At 49.1% G+C, this 27,872-nt stretch overlaps 1 protein-coding gene across 3 annotated transcripts; it reads right to left on the bottom strand.

The window, feature by feature from the left end:
* Positions 1 to 2: 2 nt before the first annotated feature.
* Positions 3 to 27,872, bottom strand: HID1 (HID1 domain containing). Of its 3 annotated transcripts, none has more exons than XM_064675905.1 (19): positions 27,699 to 27,872; positions 19,865 to 20,014; positions 17,376 to 17,546; positions 14,299 to 14,412; positions 12,628 to 12,734; positions 12,052 to 12,168; positions 11,246 to 11,468; positions 10,803 to 10,859; positions 10,566 to 10,706; positions 10,091 to 10,181; positions 9,286 to 9,437; positions 7,972 to 8,050; positions 7,175 to 7,339; positions 5,771 to 5,998; positions 5,164 to 5,297; positions 3,598 to 3,678; positions 3,116 to 3,207; positions 2,633 to 2,791; positions 3 to 2,167 (listed from the first exon to the last, which is right to left on the bottom strand). In XM_064675905.1, the coding sequence occupies exons 1-19, from the start codon at positions 27,762 to 27,764 to the stop codon at positions 2,104 to 2,106; spliced, it is 2,391 nt and encodes a 796-aa protein (XP_064531975.1). In that variant the 5' UTR covers positions 27,765 to 27,872; the 3' UTR covers positions 3 to 2,103. The 3 variants fall into 3 exon arrangements, with proteins under 3 accessions (XP_064531975.1, XP_064531976.1, XP_064531974.1); XM_064675906.1 differs by lacking the exon at positions 27,699 to 27,872 and adding an exon at positions 27,209 to 27,381; XM_064675904.1 differs by lacking the exon at positions 27,699 to 27,872 and adding an exon at positions 27,022 to 27,126.

Genomic DNA, 27,872 nt, shown 5'->3' with positions numbered 1-27,872 from the left:
TGCATGTTTCAGTTAATCTTTATCTTTCTCTCCATAAGTAAAGCAAAGAGTTTACAGTGCAAGTTGATTTCCACAGAACAAGGATCAGACTCCAAACACCAAGAAACAAACAAAAAGGCTTCCAGAGGAACTCACAAAGAAACAAAGCAGAAAAGAGAGGACGGAAGAGATCGTGAGAACCAGCAGATCCATGGGAGGGAAGAGGCAAGCACGTGGGACACGGGATGCCCCATTCCAGCTGTGAGGTGGGAGTGCCATACAATCAGAGACTGGCCCCACCAAATCACATTCTTATAGACGAGAGATTTTCCAAGTAAAACAGAGACCTCACCCTGTTTACACCTGAACAGAGGTGGGGTCAGGATGGGAGTAGTGCTGGGTGGCAAAGTGGGTTGGAGATGGGAGGCAGGTGGGGGAATAACCTCTCTCTGTGTCACATATTTCTTATCCTTCAGAAAATTGTTTGGGTTTTACTTCAGCTTCCTACTGGCCTAGAACTCTATCCCCTTTCAGTGCCCAAGGGAGGAAACCACCTGGCTGCAGACCTTTGGGAGCTGGCAGCACACTACAGCAGCTCTCTGGGAGAGGATGGTCACATTGTTATCACTCCAGCTTCAAAGCTTAGACCAGGCTTAAAGGTCACAGAGTGTGTGACACACTTTAGCATGAGGGACCTGCTTCCTTGCAGTGATAGCACTGGTTCTAAGCTGTGGCAAACAGTTCACAGCTAATGATCCTCCCAAGAGCCTGAATACCAGAGCACCAAGGACTATGCTTGGTGAGAAAGGTCTCAGTTCACGACAGCACCTCTCATTTTTCACTGTCTAAAGACCACACAGGTCTAAGACAGCAGCCCCTCCCAGCAGAATATAAAATTTGACTCAAAACCCAGGATGTCTCCACTCACCAATGTGTAACCCCACATTACTGAACCAATCCAACAACAGTGGGTCTCCCACCAATCCTCCTTCTGGCTTCCCAGACTTCACTTGGGATGCTTGGGACCCAATACATTCAAGATCCAATAACTTGGTCACTAGCAAAATGCCCTGAAGAATTCAACTTTGCCTCAGCACTCCCCACTCCCTACTGACATGGAGATGCTTTTCCTCCTACAACTTCCAAATTCCTCCTACAACTTCCCTGAGTGCCTCCCTCAAACCCCTGCCTTAGACAGTAGTGTGCAAAAGACCCTTCTGCTCCTGCATTGCATCAGCCTGCCAGGCAAAGATGGAAGGATATGGTTCCTTTCAAACCCAGGTGACAGTGTCCTTTCAGTCAACAGGAGAAGACTTAAAGAGTTTAACAGTCAGGTCTCTTCTCCTTGCTCTCACTGAGCCAGTCCCTTCCTCCCTGTGTGCTCACATGGATTAAGGAGGGCTTTCCAAAGCCAAACATGCTCCCCTGCAACAGCCCACCATCAAGGACAGGCTGCTGGGCCTGGAAGCCAAGGAAAAACTTCTCAGTCACACCAGTGAAAACCCCTTCAAGCAGCTTTCCAGGAAAGGAGTAGAGAGATTCGGAGCTGAGATACAAAGTTTTCCTTCAACATCATCTCCTTTCCTTTGGATGGGAAGGACTTCCCTATATACAACTGAGACACCAGGGAGACACCTGCAGCCAGAAGGGATGCCCTGGAAACTTTATGGAGCCACATGAAAGTAACTGCAGTTTCCAAAACCTGTCTCCTGCAGGAATAGCAGCTTCTCCCTTGCACCCAGTATACAGCTAGTCTTTTTCAATTAAATGCTGACTCTCACCAGGGCAAGGACAGGGTCAGATTGGTCTCCAAACCACATCCAGAAGCAAAAGAGTAACAGAGGAGCTAAGAACAGTCTGATTTCTAGTGCAACCACAACAATGGACAATCCCTTAGGTATCTTTCACTCAAGGTTCATGGTGAAGGGTGAGGGAAGAGAAGTGAGCTGGGGGGAGGGATGTCCAAGCAAGTCCCAATTAAAGCTTTAAATGACAGGGAGGTAAATGAAGTGATTGTCCTTTTGGTCTCTCAGCTGAATGTGAAATGCAGGAATAGCTGTGATGAAGCAGCACACCGCAGTCCTTAGATCCAGTGTATTTCTCTCAGTAGAGGTAAGTGCTCTCTTAGACCCGTTGAATTTCAAACAGCTTCACATCTGTGTCATACCAGATTGGGGGATCCACATTCCTGAGAGAGAAAAACAAGAGCCACTTTACTCTCTGTGGCCAGGTACATGGAATTCAAATTTCCCAGCCAAGATTACAGCTGCCTACACAGCACATCTTCAGCTTTGCATAAAAGGAAATCACTGGTTGAGAGACAATGCACCTGAAAGGGATGACAGTATCCACAACATCCCACAAAGCCAGAGCTTTGCATGAAATCTCTGCACCAGACCCTCTAGGCAGCTTTTCCATTCCCTGCTGCTGCCAGTTCCCAAACTATCAGTACTCGCAGAACAACTCCCTTCATGACACCCACTCAAAGTTTTGGAGCAGCTGATTCATCCAAGTCTCTTCCAAGGGAACACCACCTTTCTATCCTGTAAATATGAGACGATCCAGAGCCGGCCAAGTGCATGCTATTCCCTCTATAGGCCCCCCAAAAGTCAGACTGGAAAAGACCAACTCAGACTGCACCCAGCTGGTTTACCTCAAATAAATAACTCCCCACATGTAGGTGCGGAACCACATGGCAGTGCCTGAGTTGGCCTGGTACTTGCGGATGAGGATGGGGTGAGGCACCGGCAGCAGTCCCACCAGGGTGCCGTGCTGCAGGAACTTGAGGATCTCCGACTCATCCGTGAGACCCCTGCGAAGAGACAGGCCAGGAACATCCTCAGCACGGCCCACAGACACCCCCAAGACTGCTGCAGCACAAAGTATCAGTCTAAACAGACACACACAGAGCCAGCGACCGTGGCCAGCGAGAACACACACCCTCTCTGTAAACAGAGCGGAGAAGGGATCAGACAAACACAACGTTTGGCAAGGAGAATAACATCTCTGCTGAGCCTGTGATGTTTTCAATCATGCTTTACAAGCTTTCCCCAAAGGCTCTCCAAATTCAGACTCTGCCAACCTCACAGAGCTCCTTACACACTGCACAGCCCTTCCTCTCCAAAAATCTACTTACTTGTCAATGCAGATCTTCTCCACCTGAGGGACCAGCACCTGTAAGAGCCGCATGATTGTCTGCAGGGGAAGCTTTGACTTCCAAGACATCACCTATAGGTAGGAAAGCAGCAGGGAAATCAGTGCACTGCATTAGCAGTTTTAATGCAGCTGTCTCTGCAATCTCTGCAACAAATGAGGTGTACAAAAATTACAAAGCTGGTGGATGAACTGAGTGCACAGGAGCAATACAATAAATCCCGGAGCACTGGAATTATGAGGCACCCAATGAAATCAGTGGGACATTGGTTTAAAACAGGTAAAACAAAATATTTCTTTGCAGGTGTTAGTAAACTTATGGAGCTTTGACCACAAGTCAAAGACACTGCCACTGAGGAAATGCTGCTCTGGGAGAGTTTCTGATGGCAGGGAAGGGGGTGTGTGAGGTATTTCTGCCACGACTCTTTTTCTCATTATTTATTTCCTCTGCCCAGATTCCCTTACCCAGTCAGGAGTTGGAGTCCACTGTGCACTGGAGGATGCACTAGAGAGACGCCTTCGATCCCGCCGGGAGTGTGATGCCTCCTATCAGTAAATATTATTTTTAAACAAACAAAAAACAAACAAAAGCAAATCACACTTAAGAGCAAGAAATACAATCCTCTTTCTGCTAATGTTCCCCACAGCTTTTCCAGAGCTCTGGTGGGAAAGATAGCTCAGCCTGTCCCTAGAATGCATCAAACCCACCAGACCTTCATTCACCAAATCCATACACTTTGAACCAGGCAGTGGCAATATTTGATGTGGTTAAGTTGGAAGACCCTGTGGAAGGTCACAACTCCAGTCACTACTTCTGACACCCTGCTGCAACAATCCACAGTGGGAGAGTTAAAACAGGACTGACAACAAACAGCTCAGGCATGGTTCTTTCTTTTGGCATAGGGATTAAAGAGCTAAGAGCCACAGCTTTTCCAACCTCTGTCTACTGAGTATCTCTGGGACTCCTGGAATATCTTAAAGAGCATTTTTCCAAGGCTGGGCTCTTGGCAACTCCTACCTAACAACTCCTGCCTCTTGAGGAATGACACACTCAACCTGGCTTTCCATATTCACAGCAGGAATAAAGGAAATAACCCTCTAAAATCACTGTCAATCTCTGCATGAGGTGAAAATGGAGAGGCTTTTTCCTTTAGCAAGGCACCCTGACCATTCACTACTACAGCCTAGAGTTGACTCTGCTACAAAATAAATGGGAACAGCACTTCCTTCCAACAGCCATCCTGCACCTCCACATGCATGGGCTCATTCATGGATCACCTTCACAACCAGAAACAGCCAGTTTGGGGCAGAGCTTTGCTGGAAGCCGCTGGAAGCTGACAGTGCTGTGCCAGTCCTTTTCTGACTGGGGAACAGCTCGAGCCAGCTGCTGGACACAGATGGAATGACCCACAATTAGGTTTTATGGGCTGCTGGAAGAAGAAAACCTTTCTTCTGCAAGTTCTCACATAATGACAACATAATTAGCTGTGTGCTTAAGATACCTCACTGACCATAGGCCTTCACCTGGTACCAGGCTAGGCCAGGAAGGGTAAGTAAAACTCATCCTGGGATATTCTGTTTATTCCAATTTATTCAAAGCCACTCTAAAGACAGTATCTCAGCCAAGCCCTCATGGGAACACACTGTTCACCAGCTAATAGAAGATTCTGGTAAAGCTCTCCATCCCAGAAGGGAGAGGAAAAAGAAGCAGCAGTAAGAACGAGAGTTGAAAACCTCGGGAACGGGAATATATGCCTTTGCAGTTATGCCCTTGCTGCTGCTTACTAGTGCTCACACTGGAGAAAGCTCACTCGTGTGCCCCAGCTCGTGTCACCAGCACAAACATGAAACACCCAAGATGATGCAACAGCGCTCCTGAACCACGTTGTTTTCCAGCACCGTGCACATGTCCACACTGCCTTTAATATGATGCCTTTCCTCAATGGGCCAACCAGACCTTGTCTTCTAAGCACCACATTTCTGCTCATTTCACATCCCAGACCTTCCCTGCACACCACTGTCTGGCCTTACCCCGCTCCAGGGCTCCCCATCGCTCAGGGCTGCGGGTGGGTTTCCCTCTGGAGAGAGCTGGGAAGCCTCGGGCTCCAGGGAACGCATGGTCCCGTCCTCTGACACCTGAGACTTCTCTGTGAGCTTGTCAATTCCTGTGCTCAAAAGAGAAACACAAGTGAATTAAATATGTTTAAAAGGAGGGGGGTCTTATCTGACCTATGATGCACAGACACCCTATGCCTCTGCTGACATTGGAAATCCTCTCCTTTCAACTGGATAAGCAAGATTGAGCCTTGATTTCACCACCCCAGAGAATTCTGTCTCAAGGAAAATGCTCCCTGATGCAAGGGGAACATAGATTCACATAGATATAGTTAAACTGAGGCAATAGGTCAAGATTAGGGCAAATGGCCACGTGGACGCCAAGCCTGACAGGAGAGAAACTCGAGGCAGTTTGTTTGTGATCAGCTTGGGCAAACTGATCTGAAACTTGGATTGAAAGGCAGTTAAGTTATTCACAGATGTAAACTCTTAATCTCTCCACACCCAGTGAAAGGGTGAGTCCACAACATATCTCACAGAGAAAACAAGCTCTCTCCTGCTCCAAAGGTAAACTAAAGCTCACCTGGAGTAGCCACCAGACTGGTCTTCAGTGTCCCTGGTTCAGCAGGGGCAGCAGGACGTGACCCTTCCATGGAGACCCCATCCTGGGAGTTGGTGCGAGAAATGGGCTCAGGGGTTTTCTTCTTGCGCTGCAGCCCCTTCTGGATGGACTGGGAGTCCGTGGGCAAGTTGGCCAGCTGGTGAAACACATTCCGCTTGCGGATAACAGCATAGACCAGATTGGAGTTCCCTGGGAATCACAGCAACAAAACAAGCAGAGAAGTGAGGCCCAAAGAGCTCTGCCAATACAGCACAGCTCACTGGGTACACAAAGCATGACTGCAGAGACTGCAAGCTCAGAGAACTCTGCTACCACCCACAAAGGCAATGGCACAGGGAAGAAAGAGTAGAGCTCAATATCCTCTTATCCACCACAAAGCAGTACAGAAAATTCAGTGAAACCCTTCCTAGGCTGGAAGGCTGATAAGAAATGGCTTGGAGAGGGATATTCAAACAACTGAGAGGAAAAAAGATCATGTAAACCACATATTAGCACCTATTTTGGACAAAAAGGTTACTAGCCAAGATTGAACATTTCTCCATCTTCAAAAGAATTCACAAAACAAATCAGGGCACTTCATTTGAGAAGAAATAGACTTGAAATAGTGAAGCAAAACTGCCACAATTCTTACTGCTTGAAAGATAGCAGAGAACAGAATGAAACCATCCTCTAATATAAGACACAAATTATACCCACAGAGGCTGGTTTTGGACTTGGCAACCACCATGTGCAGGATTTCCATCAGGGAAGCAGAATGGGCATTCTTGATTCGCAGGTTTAAACAAAACATTAAGTTTTGAGCAGCTTTAGGGACCTCACTTTATTATTTCTTTGAGGTACAAGATTGTCATGCTTTTAAGAGGGGAAGCAGAAGGCATTTCCTGGAAAGTAGCAAGTGTGAGAACTTTGTTTGGATGGGGCTATTTGGTCCTCAGCCCCACTGATCTGCCAGAGCAGAACTGAGAAGCACTTTAAATGTTTAAGGAGATGGAAGTTGTTTTGGTCCCATCACCTGCACTGCTGAGCAACATGAGCAGTTTCATAGCAGCATTGAGCCAGTCACAGCTTCAGTGTTACACACTCACTTTCCCCTCTTCTTCCCCTCTATCCATCTCATCTTCTGGCCTGCAGGAGGCTGAGGTTGTGCTGACAATTAGCTGTCATCTCATTTTGCTCTAACACAATTTCTCTAGGTCAGGACCCAACAATGATTACTAATCAAACTTCTCAATCCCAGGCAAGGCTCCATGTAGCTGATTTCTACATTTCTCACCTCATCTGTTTGGACTTTCTCTGAACTTCCATCTCATGTTCTCTTGGACTAAACTGGTGCAAACCTACTAAACACAGCAGCCACTTTCTTACCATCAAACTGGTACTGAATGATGTTGTTGAAAACTTCCAGCAAGAAGAAAACGAGGTGGTGGTTCTGGACAGCAGAGAACAGGAACCAGGTGGTGGAAAAAGCCTCCAGGAGATGCAGTAACTTGTTAGCAGCCACCATGGAGAGAGACTTCAGGTATGGAGACACTGTGGAAGGCAAACAAATGAAAACTGGAGAAAGAACCAAGGTGTATTTATTCTCAAAGATATACCACTAAATATGTTGTTTTTATCACCTTCCCACCCTGCACTTCTGAGAAAGCCTCTGAGAAAGCTGAGCCCAACAGGGTTCCACAGAAGCATTTCCAAATACAAAAGAAGGGAAACGGAGATATTGCCTAGTAAAGGGAAGCACTGCTGCTTTTAGAGGGTTTTGCTTAGTTTTACATTAGCAATGGCATCTCTGCTGTGCCTCCTGAAAAGCTTCTCAACTGAAGCCACTTGGACACTCACTCCAAGGGAAGCCACTGCCACCGTGGGGAGGTGGCACTCCCTGCTGGAAAGGAACAGCACTGCCAAACGCACCAGGTGTACTGACAAATGTCCTTCTGCCACCCCAAATGGGCTCCAGGACTCTGCTGTCCCCGCCTCTGCCCCATCTGACCCTGCAGCAGGCCTGATCTGCATCTGGCACCTCCAGCACGGACTGGAAAGGATGAGCTTCCAGCAGTGGGCACTGGTCAGTGTTAGGGGACACAGGCAGAGGTGCAGAGAGAGGGGAGTGAGAGCAGCCATCCCTGTCCCTGCTGCAGGCCGTGGTCTCACCCCACAGTGCTCACCGTTCACTACAATGGTGAGCAGGCAGTCGAAGAGAGGCTGCAGCCGCTGGTGCCCGCTCGTGATGATCTTGTGAAAGACCTGTGGAAGGAAGGAGTTCTTGAGCAAGGCAGTACCTTACTGAAAGCACCCTCTCAACCAAAACCAGTGCCACCCCCACACTAATCGCTTCCTGACACCATTCCTTCCTAGGCAGGGCCCTGCACGCTCCACAATTACACAGGTGGGGAAGGTTGCTCTCGCTGCAGACTCGCGCTCCACGAGTACAAGCTTTCATTTGCAAGGAATCCTTTGGGAACATGATTAGGGCCCCACAACACCACAAACAGAAACTGACTGTGAGCTGTTCCACAATGTTCAGGCAGCCTGGGACAAAACTAAACCACCAGGAAGTAAGAGGCATCTTTACTTCCAATGGATTTTGACTTTGAACCCTTATGAGAGCTGTTTGAAATGTTACAGAATTAATCATTTTACAGTTGATTTTAGCGTGAACTTCTAACTCAAATGTTTGTACTATTTTTAACTACACCCTCAGATATGGAAAGATTCAACTGCCTTGTAACCAGTTCAGACATTCCCAATCTTGGCCTTCCCAACTCTAGCCGGCATGTCTGAGATTAATGGAATGTAATAGCAAAACACATAGTGTCAAGTGCAGTTGTGGTGGACAGGTTTCTTCCTACTCCTTCTAATGGGAATCTCCTTTTGGAGGTTTATGAGAAGCTGTTGAGATAATTCTTTTCTGGCAAACAAGCACTAACATGACAGGAGGGAACCACCCAAGGTTGGTACTGCAAAGCACACAGCTTTTGTAGGCAATGCTGTGGGCAGACGGAAAGGTGAATGAAACCTTGCAGCAACACAAAGCTGGAGGGCTGAGCTTGGTATCACTGTTGTTCCCATTGACAGATGTGCTCCACACAACCCCTGGTTACCTGGCACAGAGCCAGATCTCCTGCCTTCCCCATCTACAGTCAAGTCTGGTACAGGCCATGCTCCCATCCCACTCATGCCAGTCCCAGAGTCCTCTGGACACCAGCCCAGCACCATCAGGAATCCTGTTCTTTGGGATCATCTCATGCAGCTGGAATTGCACCTCTTGGAATTCCAACCAACCACCTGCCAGACACATCACTTCAGGTTAACAGTGTGCAAAGATCCCGCCAGTGCTTAGATGCATCCCACACACTTTCTAGCTACTCAGGGGGCTTCCAGTCTAGGGAGGGTGAGTACACTGAAGGAGGACAATTGTTTGGGAAGGTATGAAGCAGGAGCTGGGAGGGTCAGAGGAGAACTGCTGGAGCTATACTCACTATGATGAGCAGATCTGCATGTGTCCCTGTGAAGACAGGGATATCCATAGGCACTCGGACAGAATACGGCTTGTTCAGGCGAACCCCAAAGTTACGCTCCCCACTGAGAAGCAGCAGGATAAAGACCCCAATGTGCATCAAGCCCACTCGTGCTGCAGGGGAAAAAAAACCAGAAAAACTCCACGTGTCACAGTGAGGCCAGGGGAATCCTGAGACAGAGGGGCAGTGAGGAGGGAGAAGAAACATTATGGGACTGAAAAAAAAGTGCACAGACTAAACTATCCTGATAAGGGACATCCCACAGAGCTCCCTCCGTTGTCAGCGCCAGTGTCCTTCCCAAGCACATTTATGGGGCCACTAGTGTTAAGCCTTGGACAGATCATGTTTTTCTTCATTATATTCTTGATATAAACCTCTCATCATAGTAGGGAAGATCTGACTTCTCTCCACCACAGAGTGACAAGAGTTATACCTGATTTATTCCCAAGGCAAGAGAGGATTGCTCATTTCTCCCTCCTCATGGGATCAGGGACACAGTTTTCAACATGAGGACTCAATACGAGTTAACACGTGCTAAGGAAGAATCTCCCTTCCCTATACTATGGGACAGATCATGTCCTGCTTCTAGTCTGTTAGAAACATTAAAACCCAACTAACTGAACCACTCTACTCCATGTCTTAGAAGGTCAGGAACACACACTTGAGATGCTGTCACATGTAAGTGGTAGAGAGGAAGTATCTTAAAAACATTCTAGCCCCACTGTCAAGCACAAATCATACCAAATATTGAAAGCAACCAACTTACACTGGTCTGCTCTGGCATCATTGAGAAAGTACAAGATTGGGACAAGAATGTCCAGAACATCACTACTCTTCAGCACAAAGAATAGGAATTTCTGGAAGAAAAGGGAGGATTTCAGACAATCACAAGCATATTTGGTTTCCTGCCTCATCTGCAGGACTCAGGAGAGGTACTCTTGAGCTAATTAGTCTCTCAAGAACATAAAAAAGCCTGGTGTATGCACCAGCTCTTCAACTCCAGTGTTATTTGTAGGATTATTATAATAATTTCTCAAGCACAGACCTTCAGGAGCTGCAGCCCCCCTCACAGGCTGTCCCCACATCCAGACCCCCATCCCCTGCAGCAGGGAGCAGTGCTGCTGACCACAGTACCCCAGAGTCACTGCTAACTACCCACCACAGCCCTTCACCAGGGCTCGGTCCAGCCAGAGCCACACCAGACAAGGTGGGGCAAAACCCAGCAACAAGCAGATCCACACCTTGTTGAAGTCACAGAGTTTCCAGAAGAGGACGAGGAGTTCCTGATGGAATTGGATCTTCTTGGCAGAGTTTGGCAGGTAGGTCTGGACCAGCGGGTTTGATAACAAGCGAGCCACTCCTTTCAGGATGAACTGGAAATCCTGCCAACAGACCAGGAAAGAGACTGTGGTGGGCCCAGGGATAATGCAATCAGCATGAAATCAGACAGGAAACAGCACAGGATGGGAGCACATTACCTCCTCTCGGTGTATCCTTGAGAGGTAATTCACAAACAGATTGTCTGGTCCAGGAGGCTGTGTTCAAAGAAAAGGAGGGAAATGCTTACTGGCAACAAAGTTTATTCAGGAAGTCAAAGTGTGACCACTAATGTCCCTCACTTCAGCTTTCCTCTGACTGATCCAGTTTTAAATGCAAGGAGACAGAGCGCTGCAGGGAATAGTAAAGTCAGGGGCTTTTCACTTACACGCTCCCTATTCAAGGCAGTGACCAAAATCCAGTGTTTTGGTCATGTACAGGTGTTTAGTGGCCTACAGGACTGAAGTAGGACCAGATTAGAGAGAGCAGACTGCAGGGGGAGGAGCAGTGCTGGGCCCCACAGCTCAACATTCAATACAAGTTGGTGTGGGAGGACCCCAGGGAGTTCAGGAGAGCAGCAAATACAGACCCCAGTGTCACTCACATCCACATCATCCATGGCTGTGCCAGTGGTCGTGCCATCCACGGTGGGACTTGAACTGGTGGAGCTGTCATAGTCCAAAGTGACAATCAGCACCTGGGCCGCCTCCTCCACCAGAGGCTCGCGGTAGTCAGAGAAGAGCAGGTGGTTGTAGGGAATCCCGTAACCCACCGGGTCGTAGGCACAGACGACGTTCAGGAGAGAGGTGAAGAGTGGGAGTGCATGTCTGAGGAGGAGAAAACGCTTTCAGAAGGCAGAAGCAGGAAAATAAAGGTGCTGCCTTTAGGGAGGGACAGGCATCCCTCTCCCCCAGAGTCTGGAGTCATGATAAAATACCATCATCTTCTTTAACCTGGGACAGTGACCCATGACTGAGCAGCCCAGAGACAAGAGCCAAGCTGGTCTCCTGGACTACAGCTGAGAGGGAAGGGGAGATGAAAAAGGCCATGTGGCCTCCCAGAGGAATCCTGTGCAGCAGTGTGAAAAGGGGAAAGGACCTCAAAGCTCTCTAGGCCCTGGAAAGACAAAACTGTCTGCCTTCAGCCAGGTCTGTGCTTCCCAGGGTGAGTGTCACCTGAGGAGTTGGAAGTCCCAGAGGAGACAATGTCACTAGAGGGCGGCATTCATCCAACACAACCACCTGCTGCAGTGCCACGCCACCATCCCAAAGGAATGCAGTCTACAGCAGGCTACAGCCCCTGGATGTTGGAGGTAGCAAGTCCTATGGTCCCCCATTACCAACACACTCCGTGAAGGAGATCTAAAGGTTTTTCTCCCCCTGGCACCCGGGCCCCACCCTTCACCCTCACCTGTTTTCCGTAGAGCAGAAAAACTGTACCCAGGGGTTGGTGTTGCTGCTGTCTGAGGAGGGAGGCAGGTACATGGCCTCGGAGAAACAGGTCAGCAGCAGCTTCAGCAGCTCTGTCCTGAGAGGAAGGAAAAAGTTGTCAAGGTGTGGAGCAGGAGGCACAATCACTTACCACAACAACACATAAGGAAGGATCAGTCCTATCTAGAAAATCCTCCCCAGAGAGACCTAAGCCCATTTCATTTCCTAAGCAATACAGCTTTCACTGGCACAAAGCTCGGCAAAACTGCTGTTTACAAAAAGAGAAATCCAGTAGAGAGCTCCCAGGCATTTCCAGAACAGCAACGTTTATCCAGTTCCTGTTGCAGACACTCTGACTCCCATATCATAATACAAAAAGCTATTTAAAAGGTCAGCTGAGGTTTTTTCTATGTTGCCAGTCCTGTTAGCTCAGAAAGGAGCAAGTAGAAAGCCCCTTGGGAATCACGGATACCCACAGAAGGTAAGAGCTCATCTCCCTCAGATCTCCCCCTCCTGAGCCAGTTTCTTTCCATTCTGCCTTTGCAGAAGCTCTTACCTATTCAAGTCATGGATGTAGTTAGGCTGTGGAGAGTGGGCAAAGCCCACTCCTGCCTCCCAGATGTACTCACAGCTGTCAATGGAGTGGATATCTTCTGCCGTGTCCTGTGGGAGAAATAAGAGGTTGGACCACAGAAGGCAAGAGCCAGAGTTGGCAGCATTAGTGGTATCCAAGGCAGTTCAGCCACTCTCTCTACCAAAGAAACCAGCAGAGAAGCATACAGACAGTTGGGTCTGTGCAGCATCTTCCCATGCCTAAAAAAGCAGGTGCTGATGTCTTCAAAGAGTTCAGCCTTGGTGAGTAAGGGGTAAGAGAGATGCAGGCACTGTGCATGATGGAGGGAGCATCCATTTCTAGCCATAACATAAGGGCTGACTTCAGTGGGAGGACAAAGAGCAAAACAACATGGGTGAGCCCATTCCCTCACAGTTCTTACTCCTCCTCTTTACTCAAATGCTGCTTCAGCAAATATCCACCATGACCTGTATCTCTGGGGTCACATGCTCTGCCATGAACATGAGGTGGTGGTACCATCTCTCTCCTAACCTGAAGTCAGACCAGGCCCAGGGAGGGAAGCCAGCTTGGCAAAGGCTACAGAGGCTGCAGGCAGCAGACAGACAGCCAACAGCAAGGAACATAAATCATTCACAATCTCAGTGTCTCATTCTAGTTGCCCAGAGCACTGAAAAACCAGTCTGGCTGCTGCCAAGTGAAAATCACAGGTGCAGGTGGTGGGGGGAGGCTCTCCCAGGAATAAACATTGTCACCCCGACTTGTGCAATCCATCCCAAGTGACAACAATAGACAGCAAGTCCATCTGTTTCAGCCCCACTCCCACTTACTCTTAGCACAGGGGTAGCTCTGATCCAGCCTTGCCCCTTCACCCTCAGGTGACAGATTTCAACACTTTTTGTACTACTCAGAAACCTCAAGCAATCAATTTAGTACCTCAGGTTTGTCAGGGAATTTTGCAGCCATCAAATACACAGGGGTTTAGCATGCTCATTTTTAGTTTACATCAGAGCTACACCAAAAGCAGCGATGCCCACTTTTGCTTATAGACCAGATCTACAAAAACCAACAGAATCACTGATGGGAGAGAGGGAGGGAGGTAGATGCACCATAACCTGTTCTTAGCACACCTGGTAGGAGATCCCTGCTTCAGGGAACTCCTCTGAAGCATAGACCATACGGATCAGAACACGTTTGTCTTTGTTGCCATGATATAAAGAGGGAGAGGAGGTGGAAAGACACAACAAAGACCATCTACTCATTCAGGCAAACAGATGCTTCCTGCCCCAGGCTGCACCAAACTGCCAAAGAAAGGAACAAGGTGCTAAAGGTCTCTGCTCTGCTGGCAACAACAGAAGAGCAATTGTTTTCCAGCACAACCACCTTTTCCTGATGGGTGAGCTGTATTGTGGGGGTAATTGCCAGCCACTCCATTTGGGACTCATCCAGCTGTCTCAGAACACCTGTTTTATAAGGCACAAACACCACACAGTGAACGCAATATGCTGATCAATATTAGACACTGTGGGTTCAATCTCGGCAACTCCATATTTTCCTGCCTGCAGGTTTGCAGGAAGCTGCTGGAGTTTTCCAGGATACCCCCCCCACCATGCAGCTCATCTCCCCCTACGCAGATAATGTCATGGTTTAACTCACCACCGTGCTCCTCCGGTGGCTCTGCACAGTGAAGTCGGGGCAGAAGAGCAGATCAGTGACAGCAAGGAGCAATGACTCAGCCAGTGGCCGAGCATTTTCATCATCTTCATCTCCCTGAGGTGAGAAACAGAACAGCATTGTCAGCCCAGGGATAGCAAAGAGCACACAGTAACACCAGCAAGAGAACATACACTCCCCAAAAACACACAGGGACGCAAGACATTGCAAAGGAACAGGAAGGAGAGACACAAAAACCCAGTCAGCACAGGAAAGAAATGTTCCCCTGGATGGTGGTGACTAAACAGGAACAAGCTCTTTAATGACAGCAAACTGAGCACACAAAGGCCTGGAGACGTAACAGAAGAGTAGCATTGGATGGACCTTGCCATGTGGAGATGGTTGATTTACTGAAGACAAACGGAAAGGGAAGCATTTACAGAGAGAAGGATTTTACAGTCACAAAGGAGGGTGATTCGGATGATGCACAGAGCCATCAAAAGGAAGAAGCCAACCAGCAGTAATAAGGTGTAAAACCTCTCAAAGTCCCGCATGGGCTCCCCAGAACTGGAGGTGACAGAACCAGCAGAGGCTCCGTGCATCACACAAGGGCCACCTCAGCCCGCCACGGCAGAGAAGGCACAACAGCAGAGAGGATTTGCCATCTCCAGCGTTCAAAGCAATCACTCAAACCATGCATGGCTACTCCTCTGCAGTTGTTGCCACGGGAAACCTTGCCAGATCCTGCCTGTCAAAGAACATCCTGGATGGGAGGCCTTCCCCACCACACACTGGTGCTTGAGGGAAAGGCAGGGAGCAGGAATGGCAGGAGCTTATCTACCTCAGCCAGGCCTCTGTCAGCCTGTGCACAACACACAGCTCTTCAATCACAGCAGGCAGCTCCCAGAGATAATGGTCTGTGTGGCTGTGACGGTGACAGCAGGAAGGATCCCGCAAACAGATCCCGGATGCAAGGAGAGGCACAGAGAGGGTGGATAGAGCCAGCAAAGATGGTTTTGCTTGGGCTCATGGTCAGAGGTGAAATGACAAGCATTAGGGTGCAAGGGGATTTCTTTTCCAAGAACAATCTTTGCTAAGATCACCCCAGCTGCCAGGAAAAATCCCAGCAGGCTCTGGGTACCACCACATCCAAAATGGGTGACACATAACAAACCAGGAGATCTGAACCCAATACAGACTCCCTTAGAGAGTGGATCCATGCTCTGGGAGCTCTGCCATCCATCACTGCATCGTGAAGCAGGTGAAGGATAATCACAGACATATTTACTAATGGTCCATACCATCATCTTCAGTTCCCTGAGAGAAATCAGCCTTCAATCAGCAAAGTTGTTGCCTCTAGATTAGACAGACCCCAGCTTCCCTAACATCCCAGGGCTGTATTTGTTATCCCAGCCCTACAGCTGCATATGGTTAAATGATGGAGCACACCAAGCACACTGAACCAAAACAGCTCCACCCACACTCAGGAGGCACAACAAGCAGGAGGGTTCCCCAGCCCAGCACACATGCACTGGGCTGGATCACCTTGGGGTGACCCCAGCACTCTGAGGCCGAGAAGCTCTCTCTTCTAGGTGCTGAACAAAGCAGAAACATAGGAATAACAGCAGCCGGGCTGGCTCAGAGCACCAGGCACCCTCTGCATGTTGCTTCCCAAAACGAGCTGCTCCATTGTTAAACCTCTCCAGCACTCCCTGGCCCCCGCAGAGATGAAAGGATGGAAAACCACCACCCTCCCAATCACAGATCACAGAGCAGGACTAGCAAAGACTTCCCTTTCCACCACCCAGAACTTCCCCTTGAAGTGGCCTCAGGTGAAGCAGATTAGAGGTGACAGGCAGAGGCAGCACAAGAGGCAAGTTTGTACTGTACCAACCAGAATCCTTCTGGACAAAATGTCCAGAATACAGCTAGATAAACACATCATGTGGTGGGTGAGCAATTGGCTCACAGGTCAAGCACAGAGGATAGTAATGAATGGTGTAACATCAGACTGGTGACCTGTCACTAGTGGGCTTCCACAGGGCTCCATCTTGGGCCCTGTGCTCTTCAATGGCTTCATAAATGACTTGGATGCAGGACTTGGAAGGCATACTAAGCAAGTCTGCAGATGAAACAAAACTGGGAGGAGCTGCTGAATCCCTCGAAGGCAGGGAGGTCCTGCAGAGAGACCTCAACAAATTGGAGGACTGGAAAACCACATGAAGTTCAACAAGGGAAAGTGCCAGATTCTGGCCCTGAGATGAGGCAACCCTGGATGTATGGACAGACTGGGGAATGAGATGCTAGAAAGCAGTGCTGGGAAAGGGACCTGGGGGTCCTGGTCGATGGCCAGTTGGCCATGAGTCAGCAGTGCCCTGGCAGCCAAAAGGGCCAACAGTGTCCTGGGGGGCATCAGGCCCAGCATCGTCGGCTGGGTCAGGGAGGGGATTGTCTGGTTCTGCTCTGCACTGGGGTGGCCTCACCTGGAATGTTGGGGTAGTTTTGAATACCTAATTCTTTAAACCACTCTTGCTCAGTTGTGGGTTTCATCTCTCAGGCTAGGCCCCTGGTTAAAATTTATCACTCAGCTCATAAGCAGGGTATTGAGTCATGATGCCCAGAGCTTTTCTGGCACTGTTCGCTTTAAATGTGACATTGTAAAACCGGTGGAAACAACACCCTGCTACAGTTTGACTTTAATCTTAAATCAACTTTGGGTAATGGAACAAGGTCATTTCAGTCTAGGAAAGTCACACAGCTTTTAGTACAGCTCTCCTGTTCATTTCAATTCACACCTCCAGTTATACTGGAGAGGACTTCACTCACATACCAGCACTCTCCAACAGATACACACCCAGGTGAAACATTTAGATGATGCAGCAACCTGTGCTCAACAAAGCAGCTGAGGGTGAGAGGAAGAACAGCAAGAATCAAAGGAAGGGAAAGAATTTAGAAGATGCCACCTAATTTCTGACCAAACAGAAATAACTGCAATAAAGTTGCCCCCAAATGTACATAAGTGTCTCCTCACTGCAGCCTCCCCATCATCCTCCAGAAAGAATAAGTGCCAAGTAACAGACCCCTCCTCGGCCAGCCCCAGGGACAGTTGACCAGAAGAAGCCTCTCCAGTCTGGGTCCTCAAAGATGTAAGGCAGGATACGGGTGAGGAGTCGGCAGCAGTTCAGAACGATTTGTCTCTCCTTCTCCGTGTGGCAGCCGCTCTCTGCTCCCTGCACCAGCTTCTCCACGGCCTGAAGGAAACAAAACCAAGGCAGGTATTATTAACCTGGGCACAAAGTAGCAAGAGCTGGGCAGGTCTGTCCTGCTGGTGACACCCTCACATAGTTATAAGCAGTTACTAGGAGTCCATTTTCTCTCAGTCTAATGGTACAGGCAGTGTTGCTGTTTGAAACTGCAGAAATAGGGTTAATGATCTTAAACAGACCTTCCTTGAATTTCTACTGTTCCACTGCAAGAGACCTCAAATGCCAGGGCTAATCCATGCAGCACACGTGTGGTGCCACGTGACACAGCCAGAGCACCAGAAGGCTCCTTCCAGCACTGCTCCATGACACCACACACTGAAAAGGGCAGATCAGATTAATCAGCCACAGCACCCGAGATGCAGCAGGACCAAGGCAGCAGCACTGTGCTGCACGGTGTGAGGTGCTGGCAGGGGATGATCGCACAGGAACACAGTCTGACAGATCTGTCTGTGCTGGTGTGATTACAGCAGGGACCTCTCCTGACTCTGGAGGTGGGAGCTAAGCTGCCTGTAACTGTTAAGTGTAGGGATACAGCCCCCAGTCTGTCAAAGTCCTGCAACAGAGGGGGTGGCAGCCCAGGTTTCCCCACTGTCCCTGTGAACAGGACTGCTGTTCTGCAAAGAGCTTCTGGGCTGAGACTGCAGCCCATCCAATTGCTGCTGAAACTGCCAGTGGAGAGTCACTGGGATTTTCAGAATAGATGCAGGTCTCACCAGGCAGCAACCACAGCCCCAGGAGGCAGTGGCAGGAGGTTTTACCCACAGACAGAAAAAGGCAGCTCCTTCCCCCAACAGCTGCACCCACTCGCTCTTACTCCCTCATCCCAAGGGGAAACAGAAGGAAATGAAACCCAAAACATTTAGCAAGGATTCACCTTGCTGCTTTTTAATTCATGAGGTCATGTGCCCCTGCTTATTTTCATGGCAGACTGCCTGGGTCACTGACTCTGCCAGCCTGCGTCACTGCATTAATGGGTGTTTAAGTGCTGTTTGTCCCAGGCTGTCACACACTACTCTGACTGAGCTGAACGATTTCTTCAGGCATATTTATGACTGTACAGCCTGAGTCTCCAGCCACGACTGTAAAAGACAGCTCAGCCACACTGTCGTGCTCCCCACGAACACAGCACTGCAGTGGCACACTGCACTCGGCACAGGTCAGGGCCCTCAGCCTGGCAAAGGCACTTCTGGAGTCTGCAAGCTCCTGTGACACTGATATCCCAGGATCTAGGGCTCATGGAGAAACAGTCCTGCAGTCACAAGGTCTCCCAACACAACACATCTGTTTTCAACAGGGAGAAGAGCAGATATTTTAGTCTTGGTTTGGGGAGAAAGAAGAAACAGAGTCAAAGGGGTTACGTAGTCACTACAGGTCTCCTAAACCCTTCTCAAGTCCCAAACTGCAGATTACCAGAAGACAATACTAGGAAAAAATCATTCCATTTTCCCTCGTGTTTGTATTTTTTCTCAATTATCCACTACATGCATTTGTCTGAGGTGCAATTCACAGTCAGAGGTACCTTCACTATGATTCAGTAGGTCTCATTCACAGTTTGTACAGGAAAGAAAAACAGGATGGCAACAACCATTTAAAACTGGAAAAATGCCATTCCAAGTGTTTTTCAAATACAAATTCAAGCCTACTCTTTGCATGGCTTAAATCAGGAGCATTATTAACACCTGCACTTTTCCTGACAGAATAAGTCTCAGGCTGTTGCTCACCAGCTTGACAATTTGCCAAACCTGGCAGGGTAGGAAATGTGACTCAATGTCCCATGTGTTCCACACAAGGATGTAGCAACATCAGAAGCAGCATTAGGAATGTTCCATTATCACAGGAGAAGGACGAAAGGTCTTAAGATCTCCCTCGAAATTGTGCAGTGACAGTCTCCACATCCCTCTGGGATTTATCAGCTTGAAGCCAGACTGGTGCATGGTGAGATGCAATTTGATGCAGACAAGGAATCGGATGTATCAGCCTCACCACAAATATGCAGCCTAGGTACAAAGTCCCCTGAGCAGCAAGCAGTTTATACAGGCAAGACCCAAGAGGACAGAGTGAAATACAGGAAGGGAACAAGAGGGAAAAGGCTCCAAAGTGATCAAACGCCAGCTGTGGTCTGTGTCTTCCACGAGAGGAAGGGCTGAGAGTTAGTCTTAGGAGGAGACAGGGACAAACAAGCACATTGTGTGGTACAAGGAAATAAGATGGCACCTGTCTCCCCTTGGGAGCCACACTGCTATTGATCCAGGGACACCTCCCTGCTAGCACAGCACCAAGGAGTAAGACAGCACCAACATTACCTTATAGCACAAAGTTGCCAAGTTGGAAGGCGACTCTTCTCTCACCGCTCGGATCTCTGCAGCTGGTACAAGGGCAAAGACATCCTGCACTGAAGTGGCTGTGTCTGCCCAGAACTGGTCCCAAAAGGCATCATCTGTGGCCTCCACAGGCTGCAGAGACACAAACGTGGTTACAGATGCAGAACTACCACTCCACAAGGTCCAAACACAGGGGTTGAGCAGCAAAACATTCATGTGCCCAACTGCATCAGACTGGGAATCCCCAGGTCTTTCATGGAGCCACAACACACGCAAGGCTGCCTGTTTGTCTGCAACTGATGCAAGTATTCCAAGATCCTCACGACTGCACATGGGCCAGGCTGTTCTTGTGCACTCTGTCACCTTCAGAGCAAGCCAAGGATGCTCTGAGTGTGCACTGGAATTACTTGTACTGTAACCCAAGTCTCAAGGAAGCAATCAGGAACATCTCACATTAGGGCACAAACAGACCCAAGGAACTGACAGACCCACCTCAAAGCACTTACAGAGACAATGCAATTGATCCTTCTGCATCAACTATTTTTAGGGAACTGGACTCGCTGCAGCCAGTTGCTGCCAAGGCTTTGTTCTTAAAAAGCACTAAGTGAGCAATTCAAAGAGGAAGATGGAAGGAAGGGACCAAAGCAAGCAATCCATTTCAGACCTGTGGTTTGAGAAGCTCACCCCTCCAACCCTGGGAACACGCTTCTTCCCATTACTTTTTCTGCAGGTACAGATAATGTCCACTTTTACCTGCTCTGAAACCCCACTGCTCAGGATGCTGTCCATAGGGACAGTCAGTTTGCCAGACAGCTCTGTACAGCTGGCTGCAGAGTCACAGCATTATTTCTTCCTGACAGTGTGGCAACTATTTAAAAATCAAAACGCTGACAACAACCTGGGTGTCAGGTTATAAGCAGCTGAACAAAGCAGGCTGGACCTTGCTTTGCCCTTTATGGCTTTGCAGAGCCAGAAGGCAGCGCTGGCCATTCAAGGTGAAGCAGAGGCTCAGCCACACAGGGTCACCTCTGCCTTCCTGAAGAAGCAGCGTGGTGATGACCTGCCTCTTCCCAAAAGTGAAAACACCAGCACTGTTTGTTAAACAAGACATCTCCATTACACAACACCTCAGGTATCCAAAGCCTGGGAGCTCTGAAGGATCAGGAAAGACTTAACTTTTCAACCAGACTAAAACTGAACACAGCTTTTCCCAAGTAACTACTAACATTTGCCAAGAGACAGGCATTGCTCAAACACAGTTAGGAGTGCTCAAACCACCCAAGGGTCCAGCTACCTGCCTGTTTATGACAAGCAGTGTGAGAGAGACAGATCCACGATTTCAGCCAGAAGAGGAAAATGGAAGCTTTTCCAGGAGCTTTCCCAGCCATGCCAAGGTGTGGTGGCACGCTTAGGAGGTCAGAAGAGCAACACACCTGAGCACCCCCAGCCCTTGGTTTGGGGTGAGGAGGAGCCTCCTGCCTGCAACCAGCACCAGCTCCAAAGCAAACAGCACCTCGTTAAGGGCAGGGCGATAATCAGCACCGTGGGCGGGTCTACCATGTCAGATGGGAAAAGGACAAAAATATGAATGTGTGCTTAATTTAAACAACTCCTGCCCACTCCCAGCTCTGCTGTAGTAGGCAGAGAACTTGCCCAGCTCTCTGCTGTTTCTAAATGCAGCTCCGACACCACTTGGGAGAGAACAGCTCATTCACTGCTCTGACACTGAGAAGCGCTGCGTTGCCCCCTCTGCTGTCACCTCCTGAACCAACAGCCCCAGCCCACGGGCAGGTGATGTGTCACTACCACCAAAGCCCAAAAAGTGAGCAGGGCTGGCTGCCCCCAGACTGGTACAGCAGGTTATTGCCCTGCTGCTCTCTGCCTTAACGCTTCAGTGCTGCAGAGACTGTTTATTGCTGGTCTTGGTCCTGCCAGCCACGCAATGAACCAGCCCAAGTGACTCTCCACTCCTGAAAAACAAAACCAGAAAAAACTACATGTTTTTAGGTATCTTCTTAAACTCGGTTCTAGTGCTGAAACGCTCATTTTATCACCTGGCCACCAAAGCAAGATCCTACTAAACCTCTTCCCAAAAGAAAGAGCAACTTTTTCCAACTGGAAATGTTCAAGGTCACAGCTCCTCAGAGGGAATCTGTAGGAACAGCACAGTGTTCACAGCCTGACTTTCAGCTTCCTGAGCGTGTGAAGGAGCTGTGCTCTTTGTTACCTGAGCATGAAATGCTTAATGGAAGGAAAGCTATTCTGCACATCTCATCTCTTAGTGCACTGTTCGAAGAGAGCCAATTATTTGGAAATCTGATCTATGTAATGCATGAAACATCTTACACTTCCTACGCCTCTTTTCCAACCACACACCACAACCACATGTATAATTGCCACATGTACGTCCTGGCCACCTGCCACAGCCACTCCCACCAACAACAGCGAGCAGCAATTGCTGCTAATTGGGCATCATGCATAAATAATGGCTTCACTCTCATCTAGAGGGGAAGCAGAAAACCATTTCCCTCCAGCAGACACTGATCCCTTTACCTCCCACTAGCCTGAGGCCTCCTCAGAGGTTGAACACAGCCGCTGTTTTACAGATGGCAACGCAACACGGACTGAAGAGCAGGGCCTCCGACTGAAATCCCAGGGAGTGGAGAAGCACAGCGGTGATTACCCAAACTGCAACATTGGATGTGCAGCCCTGGTAATGTCTCGGCTGCCATCTTGGCAACTAGATTATGCTAAAACACCGGTTTCTTTCATTTTTAATAGCTGCAGCAAGGCAGCTCCTCATCAACAGATGGTATCCCGTGTACAATCCTGGGACACGGATTCAGTACTGAGTCACTCAGATCCCTGCTGCCCCCCTGTTTTAATTACCAGTCTGGCATCATGAAGCTACTCAATCCACATAATATTCATCTCCTTGATAGAACAGTACTGGCTGTTTTTAAGCTGATTGTATTCTGCACACAGCATCTCTGGGGATCTAAATATCCATTTCCTCACGCTGAGCTTATACAACAGCCTGTATCCAGCTCACAGCAAAGGGAAATACAGAGACCTAGAACAGTCTTGTTCACCAGCCAGGGATATCTTCATTTGGAAATGTCAAGATTTAGGTACAAGTGTCGGTACAGCACATGCTGCAGTCACAAATCCCAGAGCACCTCAGTGCCTAAGCCAGAGAGCTCACGAGGAGCTGAATCCTCACCAACGCTGAGCTGGGGCTGCTTTGGATCCTCCCCATCAGCACAGATCTGTCCTCTTTCAGGGAGGGAGCTGCAGCACAGGTAAGAAAGAGCCTGATGTTCCTCCAGCACAGTGCAGACAACCAGCTCTGCACCAGCAGTGCAATGAGAATTAGAATTTCATCACTGCCAGAAGAATTGAAGGATCAGCAGCTCGACTGTACTCCGGAAACACAACTGGCACATCTGGAGAGCAAAGGAAGTTCCTGATCCCCACACACCCCACCACAGAGACTGCTGAAGGTACAGAGCTGACCAGCAGAGAGGGACCCTGCTGCCCAAAGCAAGCTCCACACCAATGGGTGAGGTGACTGTAGCCCAGAGTGTTGCTGAGCACACAGTGATGTGACATCTCAGAGTGGGCAAGGAGGGAGACTTTTGCCTTCAGTTCCCTGGGGCAAGGTGTATAGACCTCCCACCTGCAGGCTGGCCAAACAAAGGTGAAACCAGTCCTACTGGACACCTCCAGTCTTTACTTCCTAATAGTTGTAAATGTTGGGTTTCAGGTTCTTTGAAGCACACCACACACATGCTGCAGGAGTCAGAAGAGGACGGTTTGCAAGCCTCGTGCCAGATACTGAGCAGAGAATCACAACCCTGAGCAGGCAAACAGGATACCTCACAGGAAACAGGAAAACAGAGTGGGGCTGACCACGTCCTAAAAACAGGAAAAGTTCCCAAGACACAGCCTCCCCCATTCGTTACTGTCCTCAGCCTGACGACAGCACCACCTTCACTTTCTTTTTCAGACACAATCCCTCACAACCTCAGACAGGGCGAGTGTTTGCACCTCCTCCCAGCTGAGAGCTCTCCGCCCTTACAACTTACATGGAATGCCCATTTCCAACAATTGCCCAACAGGTCCCCACCAGAGGACTGTCCTGAAACTAATTCTAAGGTTGCTGCAAACCATCAGCAGAGAACAAAGGGATAAGCAGCCACTGGTCTCTCTCACTGTGTTCTCTTTTTGCTTCATGCCAACATGCCAATTAAGCATCCCACTAGTCAAGGTAGCGAGGTGTTTGGGGCAGGGACTCTTCCTGGCACCTGACAGCAGAGCAGGTCCTCCATTCCTGCCCAGGGTTTCCAGGCCATACTGCACAAGCTCAGGAGATATGTAACAGCAACATGCTCCTTTCCACCCCAAATGAGCAGAACTGTGGCATGTAATGACCATTCATGCAGCACTTGTTGATTGAGCTCTAGTTCAGGCCATGCAGCAGGGCCAGGGATTAGTTTGAGGCAATTCACACACCTTTGTACCACCTGTTTGTTAGCCACTGTGCAAAAGAAAAGCCTGAGGACGGACTTATTCAAAATATTAATAACTAACAAGATTTCGTTCCTGCTGCCAAGGATGGCAGCTCCACACAAGTTTTGGAACAATGGTAAATTTTCCCATAAGGTCTTTGCAGTTAGCAGTGCAGAATCAAGGAGAGACTTCATGAGTCTGCCACCAGTTCTCTGCTCCCACAGCAGAGACAGTGTTGCAAAGCAAACTGGAAAATGGGATTTGTAGAAATCTGGCAGGGAAAACCCAAGATGAAAAGTCAGCTGTGTGAAGTGTTAGTTACAGCTTTTTTTTTAAGGCAACTTTGCTTTTCATCAACCTGAGACACTTGGACAGCTGAGTCAAGCCTGAACACTATCAGAAATGGGCTGCCAGAGACAGACCTCTCTCCGAGCTCAAGATGTGCTTTTATCAGGCTCAAGTTAACAACCCGTTGTACTCCTGCATTTCCACAAGGGGGAAAAGAAAGGACTGGAGTTTGTCCCTCGTGTTTGATCTTTCCTGTCTCTTTCAAAGCAGAGGCATAGCCACCATTAAAATCTAACAAGCTCATTCACAAGATCAGAATTTCTTATCTTCCACTCGGTTGCTGGCAGGATTCCCAACTGACTGGAAAAAGAAAAGGTGCTTCCCCAGCAGTTAAGGCTCCCAGACCAGTTTCCTGCTCTGTCAAACTCACAATCCATTTCCCTTCACCTGTTAAGTAAACAGCACTTTTATGGGCAATTCGGGAGGACTCGTACATTCTCTACTATAAAGCACATCTGTTTCATTATTAAAAGGATGGGCCCTACCAATTTAAAGGTGTGCAGAGTAATGTAATATATATCTTGTAAAAATCTTAAAGCCCATTTCCCCATGTGTGATTACAAATATGCATCTGTGGCATAAGCTAATTGCCTCCTTCTGGTATTATTGCCCTTTTTAATCACTGAAGTAATTCTGAAGTGATTTTTCTTTTTTAATACTATTACACTTTCAGAGTTTCTCTTTGGCAGATAAAAAAAAAATCAATTAAGTCAATTCCATTTGTGTCCAGACCTGGTTCCACTTCCAAGTTCTGGGCTCCACATGTGCTACAAGCATTCAAGTGTTACGTTCCTTATAGATTTAATTTTTTTTTTTTAATGCTTACATGGGAACACTCCTTTTTTAATTAACAAAAGCCTGGAGATGATAAGAATTTACTTTAAAAAAAAATTTAACTTCAGTGCCAACTCTAAACCTTCACCAGTGAGTGAACAGTGCCTCCTGCTCAACCACTTCTTCCCACCAGAGCCTTAGGAACACCTCACAGTGCATTCTAAGCTCACGGTTTCATGTTACTGATGACTTGACTAAAATCTATTTGTCCAGCTCCCTGATGTCAGAGGAGAAGGCTGCAAAACAGGAGACACGCTGCTGAGGAAGCAAAGCATATTGTGAGCCAACAGCTTGGAAAGCTTTGGCTCTGCCCACTATTGCAGCCTGGTTTTGGATCCTGGGTCTCACGGACCAGGCGGATACGTGGAGGTTTTGCTGCTGCTGCGAGATCAGAAGGCTCCAGGAGAGCCCAGTCACGCGTTCTGCACAGACAAACACAGTATGTAAATATGGGAGTGCCCACACTCCACCCTTTTTCCACATGCAGTCTCACCTAGACCACAGAGACGTGAAATGAATCCAGCCAAGAATGAAGCTTTTGCTCCTTCCTTTATTCGGGGCCCCAGTAAACCTTCTTTCATTACACAGGTCGATAAACCAGGGGAGGGAACTGCTCCCTTCTTGGCTGTTGATCCGAGGGATTGCCTCATACAGGATTTTCTTTGTGAACAGCAGACTGGGCAGATACCTACAGGCTTGATTTACCCCCCAATCTCACTTTATAAGCATGTTTTCTTGTGAAGAAAGGACAGTCCAAAGCTGAATGGTCCAAAGGCACTCTGACAGTGCCTGGACAGTCCAAAGGCACTCTCAACTATCTGCCATGCAGAAGAGACTTTGAAGAAGCCCTTAAAACATTAATTCATTCACTTTTCTCTTTACATAGGGATGCTGTGAAACATCCACAACTGGAGGTTTTTAAGAACATATTCACAAAAGTCATTCCTGAGCAATGCAGCTATAAGTGATACTGCTTTAGAAAGTATCAATATGTTTTTTCCAGGCTCTTCCACAGCCTTACCACCTATGATTCATTTCCCACTCGTAGCCTTCATCTCTTGAGTTTTCACAGATTTTCTCCTATTACCCTTTTACCAGTTTGTATCCATACCCTTTTCTTTCAAATTAATTCCCCATTGTTAACTATCTTTTTGCCATCAACCCCAGGTTTTCTTAGCAGCTGTTATTGCCTCACCAACCAAAGGTGGATTTTAACAGCTGTTCACCATTGTAGCTCAGAAGAACCTGAGATGTGACTTCTCAAAAGGGAAAAATCCCTCTGCTCCTTAGATAGAAGGACAGACTACTAATTTTCTGCCAGTGTGCTGCTGCTATTGGACTCTCCAGTTAAGATAAAAATTAAGCTAACTCCCAGGACAGGCACAACATCTGTTAGACCTCTAGGCAGCCACCCTCCCTACACACAGCCCTGACTTTCACTTAACTCCTTCTCCTCTGCAGCCTGCAGAAATAAAGCCTTGTGTCACAGGTCCCAGGTGGAAACTGCTTCTGCTGCCAACAGCATGGCTGGCCATCGGCCTTTTAATCGGCTACTACTGAAAACCAGGACAAGGTTCTCCACCCATGATTCAGGAGGGGGGGAAAGATAAAGAAAAGGGAGCACTGGCAAACCTTGCGGTGATGTAAACCTGCAGCTGAATCCATTAGGAGCCGCGGACACCCCTTACGGCAGCAGCGTCTGCTCCGTTACCACAGGACGCTGCTCGGCAAAGCACAAGATGTCACCAGAGGCGGTGACAGTGGCCGGGCCCTGCCAGCCCTGCCCCGGCCGGTGTCCTGGCGATGCTGGTGCCCCTCCACAGCCCGTGACAGGGCGATGGGCAGGGCCGGCCCAGACCCCCCCAGCACCCGGCCCTCGGGCAGGGCCGCGCTGAGGGAGCCCGGCCCGGGGCGGGCCCTGCACAGGGACCCGCTCGGGCCCCGCTCGCCGGGTCGGGCTGGGGGAGCAGCGGCCCGGCCGCCCCCTCCCCGCAGCCCCGGGGGTGTCTCCGGGCAGGGCCGGGCATGAGCGGCCCCCTCAGCCCGCCCCGGCCGCGCCTCAGGGCGGCTCCCGAGATGGCGGGGCCCCCCGTCGCCCCCCGCCCGAGATGGCGGCCCTCACCTGGGTCTTGGTGGTGAGCTGGATCACCGCCTTCCTGAAGTTGAGCTTGGAGTCGGCGCTGCCCATGGTGCGGCCCGGCTGCGGGCAGGGCCGGGCAGGGCTGTCCCCTCACGCCGCCGCTCCCCGGGCCGCCGCTGCCGCCATCCCCGTGCCGGCGGCTCCCGCTGCCTCCCT

The sequence above is a fragment of the Pseudopipra pipra genome, chromosome 19 (genome assembly GCF_036250125.1).
Source record: "Pseudopipra pipra isolate bDixPip1 chromosome 19, bDixPip1.hap1, whole genome shotgun sequence".
Taxonomy (NCBI): domain Eukaryota; kingdom Metazoa; phylum Chordata; class Aves; order Passeriformes; family Pipridae; genus Pseudopipra; species Pseudopipra pipra.
This window is presented reverse-complemented; position numbering and strand designations above follow the sequence as displayed.

Coding starts and splice junctions, on each gene's coding strand:
- HID1 (XM_064675904.1), bottom strand. CDS start 27,111: ATGGCCAGCCATGCTGTTGGCAGCAGAAGCAGTTTCCACCTGGGACCT. Junction 14,413..17,375: donor CTGGGGCTGGCCGAGGAGGG/GTCTGTTACTTG, acceptor TTCTCACCTCAG/GGAGATGAAGATGATGAAAA. Junction 12,735..14,298: donor GCCACCGGAGGAGCACGGTG/GTGAGTTAAACC, acceptor TTTCTCCCACAG/GACACGGCAGAAGATATCCA.